We start from the raw sequence: 18,699 nt of genomic DNA, 5'->3' as shown, positions 1-18,699 counted from the left end.
GCTTCAAATTCTGTGTGTCCCCCACTCTCTGCCCCTCCCATCCTCATGCTCTATCTCTCTCTGTCTCTCAATAATAAATAAACGTTAAAAAAATTTTTTTAATGTCAGTATATACCCTGAATGGGACACAGCAAGGTGAACTAAGTAATTAGCTTCAAAAGGTAAACTTAGAAAGAAAAGGAGAAACTGGATTTGTAGCAGTCAAAGCTCATTGAGAAATACATCAGTTTAGGAAATATGAGTGCCCCTTGATTTAATACTAAAGGTGTAAAGGGTGACTTTATTGAGAGCACTTAAAGGGAACTGAAGTCAGAATGCCTGGGGTTGAGGGGAGCAGAAAAAGTGTTTATAACAGTATAGACCCTCTCACAGATGTTTGCCATTAAGGGAGGGCTATGAGTTAGGAAAAAGCTGTAAGAAAAGCAGGGTTAAAGGAAAGTGGAAAAACAATTTAGGGAGAGAAACAGATTTGAGGACAGCTTTAGAAAAATTGCCAAGACATGGGATGACTTTGGCATAGATATTAGAATGTCTGTGTGTTCTGGGAGGGAATGTGAAAGCCAGTGTATGCTGGGGGCTGGGGAAGGAGGCAGGCTGCTTTAGATAGCATTATGCAAATGTGTCAAAAGATTAAGTAAATCTTTCTAATCAGTTTTCAGGTTCCAGACTTCAAAGTGGGATCCTGAACTATGTCAACATTCCCCAATCAGGCAGTCCCCAATAACACTTCAATGGCCCCCACCTTCTTGTTGGTGGGCATGCCAGGTCTGTCAGCTGCACCCTCCTGGTGGACAATACCACTCATCACAATGTACCTTCTCTCTGCCCTGGGCAACGGTACTATTCTCTGGATCATTGCCTTGGATTCCACCCTGCACCGTCCGATGTACTTCTTCCTCTTCTTGCTTAGCGTGTCTGATGTTGGCTTGGCCACAGCCCTGATGCCCACCCTGCTGGGTCTTGCCTTTGCTGGCGTTCATGCTATCCCTGCTTCGGCTTGCCTCCTACAGATGTTCTTTGTCCACATCTTTTCTGTCATGGAGTCCTCTGTGTTGCTCGCCATGGCCTTAGATCGAGCACTAGCCATCTGCCGCCCTCTCCACTACCCAACGCTCCTCACCAATGATGTCATTAGCAAGATTTGCCTGGCTATTGCTTTCCGATGCCTGGGTCTCCATCTGCCCCTGCCATTCCTCCTGGCCCACATGCCCTACTGCCTCCCACAGGTCCTGACCCATTCTTACTGCTTGCACCCAGATATAGCCCATTTGGCCTGCCCTGGAGGTTGGGGTGCAATCTATAGCCTCTTTGTGGTTCTGTCAGTTATGGGATTAGACCCTCTGCTTATTTTTTTCTCCTATGGCTTAATTGGCAGAGTCTTGCAAGGTTTGGGATCCAGTGAGGATCGCTGGAAGGCTGGCCAAACCTGTGCTGCCCACCTCTCTGCTGTGCTCCTCTTCTACATGCCCATGATCCTTCTTGCCCTCATTGACCATCTTAGAGTGCCAATATCTCAGCCTGCCCATACTCTTCTCTCCTATGTCCACTTCCTGCTTCCTCCATTGATAAATCCTATTCTCTACAGTGTCAAGATGAAGGAGATTAGAGAGAGAATAGTCAAGAGACTACAGCCCAGGAAGGTGGGTTGTGCTCCGTGAAGAGGATGCCCCTCCACAGTTGGTGGCTTAAAACTACCTGATACAAAAGTAGTTTTTCCATGATGAAGAACTCAGTTCAAAATGCATGAAATGGTCACTCAGGCACACATAAGCACATATACATGGATGTATCTGCCTGTCCTTGCAAGTGTGAGTGTGTCTATTAAGGTAAACTTACAAGCTCCAGAGAGCGACAGTGGTCTACCCACTGTTACACTACAGATTGTGGCATAGAACGTCCAGGATCTAAGTCATGTCACAACCACCCAAGTGTGTGTCTGTTGTTGTTTTGTTTTTGTTAATTTCCCCACCACATCTGTACCCTAATGCCTGAGGAAACTGGAGGAGTTAAACAGTTACACAGCAGAGAAATGAGAACACAGAAACCTTCCATGGCACTCTACGTGTGTGTGTGTGTGTGTGTGTGTGTGTGTGTGTGTGTGTGTACATTGCTTTATGGATCTTTTTATGGATTTTGATATATGTGTCATGGATATAATCACATATCACTGATCTATTAATGTAGGCTCATAGTCTGACTTGTTAATATGTGGTATAAAGTGATCCCCCTCTCATGAAACAAACAAGAGCTTTGGAATCCTAACAAGAATTACATTATTTTTATAGATTAAGTGTAAGCTAACATTTATGATGATAAACTTTCACACCCAAAAATATATGATAGATATTTCACTTATTAATACCTTTTTAAATTTTTCAATAAAATTATTTGCTTAATTAAATTTATTTCTATAGTTTTTAATTATATGATTTTGTTGCTCTTATAAATAAAATAATTCTCTATTCTATTTCCACATCCATAATGCTAGATTGGGGAAAATCATTTTTTATCTTGCATTAATATATATTTTACCAAATTATCATATGAATTATATAGCTTTTTATTTTTGGATTTTATTTATATTTATCATTTATAAGTAAAAATAGGTGACTGGTAGGTTTTTCCTACTATTCATACAACTTATTTCATTTTACTTTATTTAACTCATTGGAATCTCCAGCCTGTTATGAAAGAATAACAGTGAAAGTGAACGCTCAAATCTTGTTATTGATTTTAACAGAAGTGACATTAGTGGTTCACTTATTAGAACAATGGTTGGCTGCAAGATCTTTGGGTAATTTGTAAATATTCAAATAATTTATGTGTATTCCAATTTTACTAATTTTTAATAAGCTTACTCAATAAACCCTATTAAGTGCTTTTTCAGCATCCACTAATATAACTATAATTGTCTGCTTTAATGTGTTGTTCAATTTTCTGATATAGAAACATCTTTTTTCTATTGTGATTATAGAAAAATGCATTCTAAATGAAAGTAGCAAATTGGATCCACTTAGTACCAAAACAAGAACCCATACTAATCTATCAGGATACATTCCAGCAAGGCAGAACAGTTATATTCTCATCTGATACCAAGTTTCTCTGCAAGGTATATTATATATCCTCTTACTAAATTAGAAAATTAGTATTTCCATTTCACAAATGAGAATACTGCGACTGAGGATTTCAGAATGTTTAAAGTATATAAAATTAGTTGCAAAGGCAGCATTTATTTTCAGATTTGCTTAATAAAAAGCCCCTGCTATAAAATACTTTTTTTTTTAATTGTTGAACAGAGAAACAGCTTGGTCTTGAGGCAACAGTAATGGGGTCTCTGAGAAACCCTGCTTTTCCCAAAGTTTACCATTTCCTCCTCCCTGCTGCACCCACCCCCAGAGTCTCATTTATTTACTGACAGCAGAATGATGTAAACAGTTTGAAGTCCCACAAGCCTAGTTTTGAATTCTCACTTCACTACTTCCTGTGTCATTTGGCAACAGCTGTTCTTATGTTTACAAAATAGGTATAATAAGGATTGCATGAAATCACGTCCCTTTATCATAGTGTCTGAACATAAGAGATATTCAATAAATCATAGTTATTTGGAATTAATGAAGTCAAAAATAACTGTAGTTACACCTTGTATGTATATTCAATGTGAATAAAGAACTTTACAGGTGGAAGATTCTTTCGGCTGATACAACCTCATTTTAGAGAAGGAAAACTGCAACTTGGGATTTGCTGAAAGCACTTTTGCATGGGCCTGTGTAAGTCAGGGAAGATGAACTAAACCTCTGTGTTTAGTAGTTCAGGGAACACAGAACTCTTTCACGGCAGGGGCTCCACTGCTCTCTCCTGGTCAGGGACCACATCCACTCAATTCTGTCAGTTTTCAAGTGCCAAGTGCTTGGTATTACCACTCTTGGCCAGTCAGGGGGCACTGTTGTCTCTGCAAATCACCTGACAGATTTGAAGGAAAATCTTTCTCCTCTAACAGCACACAGGGGCATAAGAGGTATTAGCAGGAATGTTTACAATTGTAAATAAAATGTAACAGTGATACAGGGGAGCTGATTGAAACTGAAAACCAGGAAAAGCTTTGCAAAATCCAGATTTCTGGGTTGGTCCCACTGCTAAACAAAGCTTAAACAAAGACTCCAGACCTGTAACCTGTGTGTGTGTGTGTGTGTGTGAGAGAGAGAGAGAGAGAGAGAGAGAGAGAGAGAGAGAGAGAGGTGGGGATGAGGATGAGAAAGCAATTAATAATTCATTAATGGGGGTGTGCCTGGGTGGCTCAGGCAGTTGAGCATCTGTCTCTTGATTTTAGCTCAGGTCATGATCTCAGGGTTCATGGGTTCAAGTCCTGCGCTGACAGTGTTGATCATGCTTTGAGTTCTCTGTGTCCCATTCTCTCTGCCCCTCCCCTTCTCACACTCTCTTATATGTGTTCTCTCTCTCTCTTTCCCTCTCTCTCAAAAATAAATAAACATAAAAAAAAAGAATTTGTAACAGAGATCTTAAGTTCAAATACCTAGAAGAACAAGGTCATGATAGCAGTAAATGGAGCAAACACATACTCAGACTGTGAGTAGTGGGGCCTGTATAAGGGCCAACACTTCTCAGTGTGTTCCTACTGAGTTTTTCCATGTGGGAATGTAGGCCTAGTATTGCCATATCTTCCTACTTTTAAGATAACTCATAAATCTCTATTTTTTATATGAACTCATCTAAACACTATCTTGTCTAAACAAATCCGTCTGAAGACCATATTTGGATTGTATGGCTCTTAAAAAGATTAACATATTAATTCAGACAATGAAGAAAGAAGGAATTATCTCCTTTAATTTCAAAGTAAATATGAAATATAATACACAACACATAGAAAGTAATTTTCTCAAGGTCACATAGCCAGGAAATGGCAGAGCTGAAACCAGAGGACTGAGTCTTGACCTCGGTCTTGAGCTTTTTTAGTCATCTTGCCACCTCCCTTGCAGGACTAAATTATCACACTAAATGGTTTAGAGGACATGTTATCCCTGATAGGGTCTTTTTACCCTTTCTTCTATGGGTTGGCTTCTAAATCCCCTGTCTGGAGTTATGTTATTTCTCATTGATTAATAGTGGCCCTGGACTCTGATCCCCTAAATCAAGATGGCATCGTCCTTGTAGCTCCTAAAGCTTCTTTGTTGACACTTTCTTAATAGGATGTCTTTAAAGGGCTCTAATCTGGCTCCATTTACAGGGCCAGGAGATGATAGGTGGATACAGGGAGGCTTGGATAAGAAACTTGTTTCAAGGTCTGTTTGGCCACAGTGGTGCAGATTCTGTGTTGTGGCTTGACAGCTATTATTTTACCTAAAGGCATTATGGGCTGCCCTAAATTCTGTCTCTCACAAAGGACCCTTATATCTCTTGACAATGTTAACTCCCTGGTAAGAGGTGCAGAAAGTGCAGAGGTGAGTTGAGTCTAGGTTACAACTGCCCTGATTCACCCCTGAATTCCCACCCCAGCAAAACTTTCAACTATTCTTTCAGTTCAAATTGATATACATCTACCAAGTGCATACTATGAACAAGGAATTTTATTGTGAGGAGACTTCTAAAGTTGAATAACTCACAACTCTTTCGTTGTAGAAATTCACAATGTAGTCCATAAGAAAGACATATGTATGATGTTGGAGATGTCTCTGGGTCTCCGTCCACTGTGCTCCGAGGACTCAGCCCCTTGCTTTTACTACAAATGTTGCCAAATGCCAATTACCACCTATAATTTCCTCCCACAATTTCCCCAATTTGGCTTCAGCAGAAGACATACTCTCTAGGTTCCCTTTTCACATTGCCCCAAAAAGGTTTTTTTTCAACTCAAACATTAATGTTCATACAAATCATCTAAGATCTTGCTAAAATGCAGATTCTGACTTAATAGGCTTGCAGCTAGTTACTTTCCAGGTGAAACTGCTGCCACTGAACATTCGACCACACTTTAAGTGGCAAGGAAAAAAACATACTTAAGCCAACTTAGACACATTATAAAGGGCTTAATGTAAATCACAAAAAAGGAATTAAATAAGGGAAGCAAATATGAAGATGCTAAATTGCTCCAAAACCTTGCAGAGTTCCACCCACCACAGTTTAGGGCCACTGATCATACTTCCTCCTTAGAAGCTCCTCTGGATTCTTGCTCATAATTCATACCTGAGGATAGATGCCATCAATCCCCCAAGCAATAACAAAAGCATTCCTACATACACTATGAAATGCAGGCCTCCTCTTCCCTAAAAGCAGATTTGCTGTGGTATATTAGGTCCCCTTTAGGGATTGATTGATTGATTGATTGATTAACGAATTAATTAATATCATTTAAGGGCTATGAAGTAAAAGGAAATATCTCCTCTTTGAAAGAAATATTGCCCTGCTCCTAAGACAATTTATTGTAGAGAAAATGGAACTTCTACCTCTGCCCCATCATTTAGACTTTAGACTCAGTTTTTCCAGGACTTTTACTCTAATCTGCCAACTTTTTACACAATACACAATGGGATTCATCAAAGGTGGTACCAACAAGAATGCATCAGCTATCAGAATCATAGCCAAAGGGGATTTATGCTTGGCAAAGTGATGTATGGTAGCCAAGGTGATGATGGGCACAAAGAAGATGAGCACAGCACAGATGTGGGACACGCAGGTATTAAGAGCTTTAACTTGCTCCCCATGGGATGCAATACCCAATACAGTCTTCAGGTTGAACACATAGGAAACAGCAATGAAAACACTGTCTGACATCATGCAGAGTGAGACAAACAGACCATAGTAAAAGTTAACCCTATTGTCAGAGCAGGCCAGTTTCATGACATCCTGGTGGAGACAGTAGAAGTGTGAGAGCAGGTGTTTATTACAGTATCTGAGTCTATTTAAAGTGAAAGGAAGAGGAAGAACTAGTAGAATGCCTTTAATATCAAATATCAGCCCACGATGCAAAATTCTGGAGCTGGTAAGAATGGAATTATACCTCAGAGGGTTGAAAATGGCTGGAAAGCAATCAAAGGACATGATCAAGAGCATTGAGGATTCCATGCCTGTGAATCCATGGATGAAAAATTCCTGGGCAATACATGCATCAGCAGAAATCTCCATGGCATTGAACAAGAAGATCCTCAGCATAGAGGGAAGAGAAGACAAAGACAAGCCCAGGTCAGATAGGGCCAGCATGGAGAGGAAATAGTACATAGGTTCATGCAGGGAAGACTCTGTCCTGATGACAAACAGGGTGGTGCAGTTGCCCAGGATGGCCAGGAGGTACATAAAGCAGATGGGGATGGAGATTCAAATGTGTACACTCTCAAACCCTGGGATCCCAACCAACAGGAAGGTGGAGATTTCAACTTCTGGTATTAAGAGAAAACATTACAAATAGGTCTCTCATTTATATGCTCCTGGTAGATAAATAACATCAACAACAAATTCTCTTAGTTGTGTGTACTGAACACAAGTAAGTTCAGTTGTCAGTTAAATTAAGTATAGCTCATCCTTAGGTATCAAGCAATAATGTAACTTTTTCTATATAAAGAAAAATACAGAGTCGATTTAAATAGGTTCTTCATGATATTCATTTGAGACCTTCAAGTCTACCTTTCTTCCTTATAGCTTGGAAGCAACAAGGTGTTTGATAACCTTTTTTAAAAAAACACCACTTTTTAAGATTTATGCATCAAGTAAACTAAGTTGGAACATATTGCAATCTGGAAAATCTATAACATCTTGGATGTGGTCAATGCTCATATATTCATACAAATCACAGATGCTACAGTAGCATCTGTGTAGATGTACTAGTAGATCCTAGTAGTAGTAGGAGTTAAAGGAGGCCTAACATATTATTGTTCATGATACATGTGTGTGAAAATATAAAATTGACCTACCACAGAGTTTGGGAAACTAATTTGCAGAGCCAAATTCAACCTGTGAGAATTTAAAAAATATTTTAAAGTGTTGTATCAAAAGAAAAAAAGAAGAAAAAAACATATAGGACAGAGACAAATACATGGCCTGAAAAGTCTAAAATATTTACTTCCTGGCCATTTACAGAAAAAGTTTGTTGACCCCTGTACTAGAAAATTATGCATACAAGCACACATGTGTGTGCACATGTGTGTACACACACAAAAAATCACAGTACAATGAGCATGGTGGAAATGGAGTATGTGTCAAAGGGAACTTCAAATTTAAGAGTAATGTTTTATTTTTCATTTTTAAGAAGCCAATAACACATGAAGCAAATATACAAAATGTTTAAAATTTTCCCATCAGAACTTTGGAAATGGAGGGTGATGCTCAGTACTTTCTTATATTCTTTTAATTCTATCCCCTCCTAATTGTCTTATACAACACCACTTCCAGAACCATAAATCACCAAGAGATCTCCAGGTTGAAACACTATATGCCAGCACATTACTGTAGCCTGAGGCAGTTTGAGTGAGCACAGCACCTCAGGGAGCAGAGGAAGGACTCCTCGGACACCAGCTATCATCCCCTAAGTGGTGAGCTTCCAGCTAGAAGACCACAAGAAGCGGTGAGAAGGGAATGGCCAGGCCACAAGTATTTGTCCTTTCATGGAGGGTTTATGAGCATTTCCTGGCAAGGGTAGAGAAAGAATGAATTGTATCCAGATGGAAGAAATTACAAGGTGAGGGGTGGAAATAGCACTGAAGAAGGGGAGGACACTTACTAGTCTTTTTCTCTGCTACTAAAATTTTAAAGGACCTTTGCCTCCACTTGACTCAAGACAGGGACTGTAAGATTTGTGGTGTGTAGGGTGTGTCATATGCAGAAGTGATGAGAACATATTTCAGTACTGAGTGTCCATTTCACCTCAGCCTTTCAAATGTGGTGGGTTTCCTTGTAGTGAATAACATAAGACAGTCGTCATTTGTAGGTGTTTGAAACACTCACATTGGTTCCATTCAATTGCTAGTGGCCCCGTTCAGAATGGCCACGGTTCTTGTCCTTCTTTCCCTGTTCTTGGATTTCTTTTGGCTTACCATTTCTCTTGGCTATTCAATGTCTACCTTTTAGATTGCTGACCAATTCAGGTTCTTACCTCTGGTATTTGGACTTGATCCTGCTCATGTTCTTGGTGTCAGCATCACTCACACCTTGGGTAACCCTCCTTTTAGCAGCTCTAAACCAGAAAAACCCCAATAGTGCATGTGACACTCGGCTCTTGTCAGGGGAATGGGATTCACAGGGAGAAAGGTGATAATACACTATCCATTCTTGTTCAAAAGGTGACCTTAAAATGGTCATTTCTAAGATTCCATGTCTGAGTTATTTTTTGAAAAGCTGCCAGCCTAAATCAAGTAACTAAACAAATTAGTTACTACTGGCATCATTGTCTTTTCAACTGTGTCCATCATGCCAATATAAAGATGTACCCCATCCCACATATGTTCTCTAATCTTTTCAGCTTTCAATGCTGTCCCAAATGCAGCTTGATCTCTTAGGCTGAAGAAGCCATGAAGCATTTTACCTACAACCATTTCAAAGCCATAAGGTTGAACTCTATAAATTGCAGAGTTTTCATTGTGAAACATAAAATAAACTGAGGGAAATTCAATTTGAGTCTCTAGGACACCTACTAGGCTCCTGGGTTCCTTACCCCAGAGCAAGGGTGAAAAGTTTTCAAATTCTTCCAGATTCTATAACTTCTCTGCTCCAGCACCATGTTGGGAATCCATATCCTTATATATACCCTCATACTCTTCCCTAGCATAGGCACATCCTCCTGAGAATTAACAGACACCTACTCCCCTAGGAACAATGACTCTCTAGCTTCATTACATCTATCTATAACCTGCTCTCCCAAGAAATGCAGAGAGCAGGCTCAGACTCACAGTTGTAGATTTAATTAATGCTTGAGATGCTGTTCCTACATCAGGTGCAGACTTTGAGGACAGTTTGTCTCAGACATTGGTAAGGTCGCCTATATCCAGCTATGGCTCCAAGGTTAAGTGTAGGCCTTAGTAAACTCAATCTAAGACTATCACAGACCTTATGTGGAATTGTACCAACAGATATTTTCTGTTTGGTCATCACAATGTCTACTTTTATTTTAAATGTGAGTGGATTTAGGTAGGTCACAAGCTCTCAAATTTATCATTGACTCCTTTCTTCACTGTCTTATATCCAGTCCCTTCATATTTATCAGCCATTGAAGGCATTTAATCTCACATAAGAGAAAGAAAAGCCCAGAATCACAAGATTCTGGTATCTTAGGCCCTCAATTTCAGAAGAACTATCAATTTTTATTCAGCCTCAACTTTGAAAATTGGAAATAAATAAAAAGTATAATTCTGGTGCATGTTGTAGGAGGACATGTGGTTCTCAGAGAGAGAACAGAAAATTAGATCTAGCAAACACCTTTGACTTGAGACAAAGTAACGACAGATAAATGAACCAATTTGCATAGACCAGCAATGATCACACTGGTCTTCAGGTTAATATAAAAGAGGATGTGCTAGAGGTAAGAGCTATAGTCATCAGAGTAGGTCAGGCAGAAAAGTGGAGAAAAGAGGGCTTTAACCTATTCATATTGATTTTCCACATTTCAAAATATATATTATAGTCAGAACATTAGACGAAGTAAAATAAATTCTTATGCTTAATCTAGCATCTATCTAGGATCATAATGGAGTTACATGGTTCAATTATGTCTACATCCTCCCATTGTTCCTTGACATATATCTGCATCATTCTGAGTTGAACACTCCTTGATCTGTAGGTCCAGAAAGCTTTAAGATCACCAGGAAGAAAAGCAGCTGGAACTAAAAAAAATTAGTGCTTTGTTCTTTTCAGGATGCATGGCATTGAGAACTCTGTCCTTAGAAGGGCTAAATTTAGGTAAAAGGCAAATTTACCTAAGAAAATATAGGTGAAAAATTAAATAAAATGTATTATCTTCCTCCTGCTTTTCATTCTCCAATTCAAATTGCTGCCCCAACCCCTCCTTCTCCATTTCTTCCCTTCTTTTTTCCTCTTTTTATTGTTAATATGACAATTTTAATGTACAAAGCTATGAATTATAGGGAATTCATATTCCCTATAAAAGGAGTTTCTCTTGGGGTGCCTGGGTAGCTGAGTTGGTTAAGTGTCCAACTCTTGATCTCAGCTCAGCTCTTGATCGCAGGGTCATGAGCTCAAGCTCCACAGCCCAACTTAAAAAAAATAAAAGGAGTTTCTCTCAGTGGCCCTCTCTGAGACCACTTCTATGTGCTTGATATGCTTGTAGAAATTTCCCCATTGTCCTGGATCTGACTCCATCCTTTCTAAAACATTTAGCCCATGAAAACCCTTTTCTGAACCATTTCCCTTCTCTACCTGAGGTTAAAAAAGGTAAAGAAATAGAAGTTGGTAAGTATGCCACCAACTGATTTATAGAATTAAATGGAGAGTAGATCTTGTACCAGAAGAGAACAAGGGGACTTTTCAACAGGAGAGATGGCTCAAACCTCACTCAGAGGCAACCAATCCCCTGTCAGCCTACAAGCTCTCCAGGCCAGAACATCAGGGTTTGAGTTTATGTAGTGAATCAGCTTCTTATAGTGAACCACTTCAAATCCTTTGACCTCATTGTCCTGTCACTGTTGCAACAACTGGGCTCATCAATCATTGGCTGGCTTCACACAGGGAGAACATGATAATCCCTTGCCTTAGGCCTGCACTGTGCACCTCTTTATTCTTGTCCCAGGACTGACACCAAGTCATGACACATTCTCAGATACTCACTTGGTGTTCATACATGTGAGGAAGTATGATGGAATTAACAGCTCATAGGATAAACTTTGACCAATGGTAAATGTGATCCAATGGATAAATGTTCCCCTCCTTATTTTCCTGGATTGACTGTCATGAGACATATTTGATAAGGCTTCAGAGATGGGTCTGCAGGAATGGTCAATAGTCGTCCATAATGATGTCTGGCTCATTCTTGATTTACCATCTCTCAGCTCCAAAGTGCCTTTTGCCTACTCTATGATGATGGTGTTGGACTCTGTAAATATTTCTCTTTTGTCAGCTGGCACATTATTAAGACTGGTTAGTGGAAAGTAGTGGAGGAACACTGTAGGGAGAAGGGGTTTTCTCTTCTTGGTTTCTGTGTGGCTTGTTGGCTGGATTCCCACAGAACATGTTGTTTTTCCATTGCTTGGCACTGTGTGATTGCTTCAGTGCTTGGTTCCAGTGGTGCACAGTTTCTTCCAGAATTAGCTACTGAGCTTGTTCTCCAGCTATTCACTGGGAGAACAGTGACATAACCAGAGGCCCAGACAGTATGGAGCAGCACTCTAGCTGAAGGAGAATCTCCTACATCTTCTCCTTAGCCCTGGGTATGTGTATATAAATTAGGGCAACATAGGGCTATCTAGTTAGCAAGCTGGCCACCCAACCCTCATCCCAAAAGGGCAGCCTGGAGCTACCCCAGCCTGAGCCTCACATGGAAATGCATTATAATCCTATAAAGGGTACTCTATCCATATCCCAGTTCCAGCAGTGTCCAGCAGTCATAAGCTTGTCTGGCACCTAGAGTTCAGAGAGTTGGCACCTTCCTTGGAACTCCCAGAGGGAAGATTTTTTGCAAGCTTCATCAATAGACACCTTATAACTTCACAAGCTTACAGGAAGGAGAAGAGGGCTCTTTCTTGAATGTTCCATCTCTACCCTAGGAGGGGTGGTTACTCCTTATATCCTCTTCTCATCTTTTAACTCTTACTAGCCAACTTCCCTGCTAATCTACTTCCCTGTTAATCTACTTCTTTATTAAACTTTTTCTTCTCAAATAATTATGTGGTCTCTGTCTCTTGATTGGAGTCTGGATAATGCAGTGTCCAAATCAATAATAAATTTTTGTATCATCTCACTGTCTTTCCTTTTTTGACATCAGCTATCCCTCACTCATGCTCCCTGGAATCACATTACAATAGCATGGTCAACTGACAACTAAGGCTCTATTGCCAGTGGTCAGTGGGCTTACAATGATTCCTGAGATGCAATGGCATCAAAATTACTATGACTGTCACTTGTGGTTGGTTGGATGAGATTCAAGTGGAAGCGAGATGTTAGGTTACATGGTGACTATGGACATTGAATCCAATCTCTCATTTGTACCTAAAAAACATTAACTATAAAGATTATGAGATGGGATAACTGTTGTGTATCTGCATTAGAAACCTTAAATAGAAAATGATTAGATTAGGACAGCCAATTGACAACTCAGGACATGCTGTGAAAGTCAGAATGCCCCCTATAGGAACATTTAAGGAAATCTTTATCTCCTTCAGCCAAAGATCATATACTTCTAAAAATCCAGCACATGATTTAACTGAAAGAGTAACAGAGCTGCAAGGCAAATTGAATGCTCAGTTTTGATAAATCTTCTTTTATAAAGTTGTAACACTGAAAAATACTGGGAATAAAAAAATGGGGAAGTGGTATGATCCTCACTGCTGGGATATTAACATTTGAGTGTATAAGCCTAAAAATCTTGGAAATTTTGAATATCCCATGTTAGCCAAAGGAGTTCCCCTCTCATGAGAAGATTTACAGATGATATTTATTTTACCTTATACAGAAACCTTACAAAAACCAAACCTGAGGACAATGCTTTACAATGCTTTTCCTATGCAAGATCTTGCCCCATCGCTTCTCACTGTACCAAAGCCAATAACCAGTCTGATTTCAGTAAAGCTTGAGCAGGGAAATGTTATTAACATTTGGGGAGAAAATAGTTTAACCAGTGACATCATTGCAAAGCCTACCTGATTGTACTAACTAGAATCAAATGAATACCTATAGGAGTGTATCTCGAAGGTATTAGATGTAAGTCAGCATAGGAAGTGGCTAGTGACATAAATATTAATTAAGATAGAGAAGAATTTGACACAAACAATTTGACATTATTGACAGAGGATACTCATCTATGATTTGAGGTTTAACATTATATCAAGGATACCTAGCAACTGTGATAATGCACTGCTGGGATGGTTGATTGAAACTTGAACATGATGATTACCTATAGCAAATTAGATAGAGATGTCAGATCTTCTTTGCAAAATATAGACTATAGAAATCTCAAAGAGGTAGACATGTTAGAACGGATTTATCATGTAGGACCAGAGAATTTATTACATGATTATTTTCTCTGGGAGAAAAGAGAGGACACTCCTTCACTAAGGCAATAAAGAACGCATTTGTAAGAGGGTATTTGGTATCTTTGAATAGTTCGGTGATTGCTATGCTCTGCAGCCTAGACTTGGCAATGAAATCTGCCCCTGTGGAACTGGCCTCCCTACTGACAATGAAGATGAAGTGATCCTGAGACACATGGAAGGACTTAAAATCATAAGGTAAATATAATTACTGTAGAGAATAGCAAAGGTAAAATGGCAATCAGGGTGACAGGACCCATAGTGACCTATTGCAATAGATGATAATGTTTCTGAAGATGAGCGCAATGGACAGTAACTGGGAGCTAATTGACATGCATTTAAAATAAAGAGCTTCTGAGCATCAGGCTGACATCAACCACCCTAATAGGAAATTTAAAGATTTAAGTTGCTTCACCTATTTAAAGATTTAAGTTGCTGCACATATCCAGAGCCCATTAACTGAACATGAATCTTGGTGTCCCTGATGAAATAACCTGCTATGCTACTGGAAACATGCAATACAAATTATCTATATCTTTTCCAAAATGGACCTATGTCCATTTACAAATGTTCATTAAGGAAAGGAGAATACCCAAAACCTTTGAGAACTATTGGATATAGGATACAATCTCTCACTGATAATAAGCAACCAAACATAACATTATGCTCTTTTTTGATTAAAGTATGAGATTATTGGGGTAAGATGGTTAATGGAATTTTGGGCAAATTTTGTCTCCAAGTGAGCCCAGTGATTTTCATACCTGTGCTTATTCTCCAGGTTCCTAAGTATATAATTGGTTATATTACATTTATGAGCTGGGAAAACTCTCATCTGTAAAGTTTGCACCATTATTGTAGGGAAGACAAAGTACAAAGTCAAAACAAGCACAAGTAAAGTTTATGAATAGTTGTCCCAGGATCCCATGACATTTATCACTGATATATAGATGCTCTCCATTAATTCACATTCATGGCCTCACTGAAGGTTTCTGATACATTAATGGAAAAGAAGGAAAATATTCAGGCTCGGTTCATGGATGGATTAGTGGGCAAGTTGGCACTAACCAGAAGTAGAATACAGTAGCACAATACCTTCACATATGGGAGGCCACAAAAAAAAAAAAAAAAAAAAAGAGTGCTGAAGGAAAATCCCCTTAATGGACAGTGCCCTTGGTTGTTAACTTCATGTAAAAAGAGAGGTTGTCTGAGGTATGTGGATATACATGGACTTCTGTACTTTGCTGAAGGGCTTGGATAGCTGGCCAGTGAATGGAACTAGCAAACTTAAAAGAAAAGAGATAAGGTAGTCTGTAGAAGATGTATATGAAATACATATTGAAGTAGACATATTGCATCTCATGCTAATATCCACAAAACAGTACCCATCTCAGAGGAGGAACTCAACAATCAGAAAGAAAGAACCTACGTGTAAATATCAGCAAGCTTTGGCTATACTACTTCTGATTCAGAGGGCCCACAGATAGAGTAATAATGGCAGAGATGAGGATAAAGAAAGAGCCAAGAGTATGAGTTCCTTCTTACCGACGCTAATCTTAGGAAAACTGTGTAATCCTCACTCCTGGGTTTAGTAATGTTATTACCAACTTTTAATGTTCAGCTAACAGCAGTAGGAACTGATCCTGAGCACTTGATATGACATTTTGTATGTGCATTAGATATACTCCTACACATAATAGAGGGTAAAAGAACTACCTATATATTATCCAATGTTGAATTGCATTGATATGCTTATAAGATTCACTCTATAGAATGGCTATTTTTGTAGTTAATCAAGAATTTTAAGAAGAAAAACATCAAATTATAAATTGTCTTTTTTATATCATTTAGAAAAGAACAATTGGTTTATTAACAAAGTTTCCTACATTAAATCCGGACTTATCGTATGCAGTCTGAACGAACATTTTATTCAGGACACATACTACTTGCACATATGAATAGTTGTTTACATACACATCTCACTTTATATTGAAAATGAAACAAAATTTAGGCAACATTAATGTGGAATTACTGACAAGGAAACTAAGCAAATATCACACAACCTATAAGTTGCATAGTTTAGGTTGTTGAAAGCACATGTAGGCCATTTGTGGATAATTACACCATTCTACTAAGGCATTCATTCATAAATGGCTTTGTCTCTACTCTGAGATTACTAATGATTAGATTGTTGCTTCTGAATTAAGACCTTGACAATAGCCTTTCGAATCTGCTTAGTCTTCACACTGTAGATGATAGGGTTGAGCACAGGAGGGATGAGAAGGAAGACATTGGCCATGATGGTGTGGACAAACAGAGGTGCTGAATGGCCATAGCGATGGACAAGAGACAAGCTGATGAGAGGGATGTAGAAGATGGCAACAGCGCTGATGTGGGATATGCAGGTGTTGAAGGCTTTTTGCCGCCCCTCAGAGGAGGCAATGTTGAGAAGAGATCGAATGATCAGGACATAGGAGATCAAGATGCAAGGACAATCAAACCCCGTCGTGGAAAAAAGTGCAAACAGACCAAGGATGCTGTTGATTCTGTTATCTGTGCATGAGAGTTGAATGAGATCAACATGGTAGCAGTAAGAATGTGAAAGGGCCACAGCACGGCAGAAGGACAGCCTCTTGACAAAGAGCACCACCAGTAACATTACAGCAACGTTCCTTATCAACATGCTTATCCCAATCTGGGCAATCCTGGCATTGGTGAGGATGGTGGCATATCTCAGTGGATCACAGATGGCTACAAAACGGTCAAAGGCCATGGCCAATAGAACCCCAGACTCCATGAAAGTAAATCCATGGAGAAAGAACATCTGGGCAATGCAGGCATTTAAGGTGATTTCGCGAGCTTCAAACCAGAAAACACCAAGGGTAGTAGGAAGTGTGCACAGGGATAAGCTCAGGTCGATGGCTGAAAGCATAGAGAGGAAACAATACATGGGCTCATGGAGGTTCTGCTCACGGAGGACCACAAATAGGATCATGCTGTTCCCAGAGAGGGCGATGACATACAGGAGACAAAAAGGGATGGAGACCCAGACCTGGGCTGCTCTCAGGCCTGGGATACCCGTCAGGAAGAAGGTCAGAAGTTGAGCATTGGTATTATTGAGGACCAACATAATTAGGGACTGAGAAGACAGGGATATTTGAATAACTGAACATAATATAAATAATAAATATATAGCTCATCACTTAGAACATCTTTCTGGCACTCTAACATTCACTGAGTTACTATTGCTGATTTTGTAAGTACTTTAGGTTTTTTATGAGCTTGCTAGTACTGGAAGCCTCTCTCCATGATTCTCCTCATTTATTGAAGAGAGAAGATTCCCTGAATTATTCCACATCTAATTTTTCTTAAATCTATATTTCTCTTTGATGACAACAAACATCACAATGAAGTCATCCTTTCCTCTCAACGTTCCCAGTAGAACACTTAAACAATATGATGAGAAAATTGGTTTCTAATATTTTTTACCGAAGTATAATTAACATACAGTGTTATAGTAGTGTCAGCTGTACAATACAATAATATAATGGTTTGAAGTATTTTTTGAAAATAAATTACTAATCCTGAAATAAAGCACTGAAAAATCAAGTCACATTTCAAATGTGGATATTATTATTTTTTTTCCTGGGAAATATACAGAAGAATGCCAAAGACAACCCCAAGACACACATGTTTATATATGTGATTATAAGGTGGTCCAAAGTACCATCCTAACAAAATAATTGTAACTCCCATTTGTTGAAAGTTCTATGTGTTATTTGACATTTTATATGCATCATGTAATTTCATCCATATACCAACTCTAGGAGGTAGAACGGAAACTAAGACTCAAAAATAAATCTCCTAAGGTTATCTTTATAAAGTACTGTCTAATTGTTGAGAGAAACCATATACATAATTAAGGTAGAAGAAGAAGGGAGGAGGAAGGAAGGAAGGAAGGAAGGAAGGAAGGAAGGAAGAAGAAAGAAAGAAAGAAAGAAAGAAAGAAAGAAAGAAAGAAAGAAAGAAAGAAAGAAAGGGAGGAAGGAAGGGAAGGTGGAAAAATTGAGAGATAGAGGAGAGGAAGGGAGGAAAGGAGGAAGAAAGAGGGAGAGAGAAAGATAAACCTTGCCATTATTTTAACATAGTGCAGTAAGCACTACATTTTGATAAATAGCACAGGCTGCTCCTAAAACACAAAGAACCTTAATAGCCATCATTTCTTGAACACATACTATGTGCCAAATGCAATCATCTTCATATCCATAATCTCATTCAATCATCACAACTATCCAATGAGGTATAAAAAGTTGTCATTCTTAATATTTTTATTACGATGTTTAAAGTGATTAATTTTCCCCATATAATACAGTTAGACAGTAGAAAAGCTGAAGTCAGAATCTGCATATAAGACTCCAATTCCTTCATTCAATAAGGCTGAGGAATGCATAGGAGGAATCTCTAAACCAGTCTGACAAATGTCCCTGGCAAACATTTTTCAAATTTG

The 18,699-nt window shown here is 39.0% G+C and overlaps 2 protein-coding genes and 1 pseudogene across 2 annotated transcripts; 1 reads left to right on the top strand and 2 right to left on the bottom strand.

Annotated features, from left to right (window-relative positions):
• Positions 1–689: 689 nt before the first annotated feature.
• Positions 690–1,658, top strand: LOC131486577 (olfactory receptor 51S1). The gene has a single exon (XM_058686490.1). It carries the CDS (start codon positions 690–692, stop codon positions 1,656–1,658), a length of 969 nt encoding a protein of 322 aa, XP_058542473.1.
• Positions 1,659–6,465: 4,807 nt separating this feature from the next.
• LOC131488597 (olfactory receptor 51A7-like) lies at positions 6,466–7,423 on the bottom strand (annotated as a pseudogene).
• Positions 7,424–16,368: 8,945 nt separating this feature from the next.
• LOC131488596 (olfactory receptor 51F2) lies at positions 16,369–17,322 on the bottom strand. The gene has a single exon (XM_058690457.1). The coding sequence runs from the start codon at positions 17,320–17,322 to the stop codon at positions 16,369–16,371; it is 954 nt and encodes a 317-aa protein (XP_058546440.1).
• Between the last annotated feature and the right edge of the window lie 1,377 nt (positions 17,323–18,699).

Source organism: Neofelis nebulosa, chromosome 10 (genome assembly GCF_028018385.1).
Source record: "Neofelis nebulosa isolate mNeoNeb1 chromosome 10, mNeoNeb1.pri, whole genome shotgun sequence".
NCBI lineage: Eukaryota > Metazoa > Chordata > Mammalia > Carnivora > Felidae > Neofelis > Neofelis nebulosa.
This window is presented reverse-complemented; position numbering and strand designations above follow the sequence as displayed.

Coding starts and splice junctions, on each gene's coding strand:
- LOC131486577 (XM_058686490.1), top strand. CDS start 690: ATGTCAACATTCCCCAATCAGGCAGTCCCCAATAACACTTCAATGGCC.
- LOC131488596 (XM_058690457.1), bottom strand. CDS start 17,322: ATGTTGGTCCTCAATAATACCAATGCTCAACTTCTGACCTTCTTCCTG.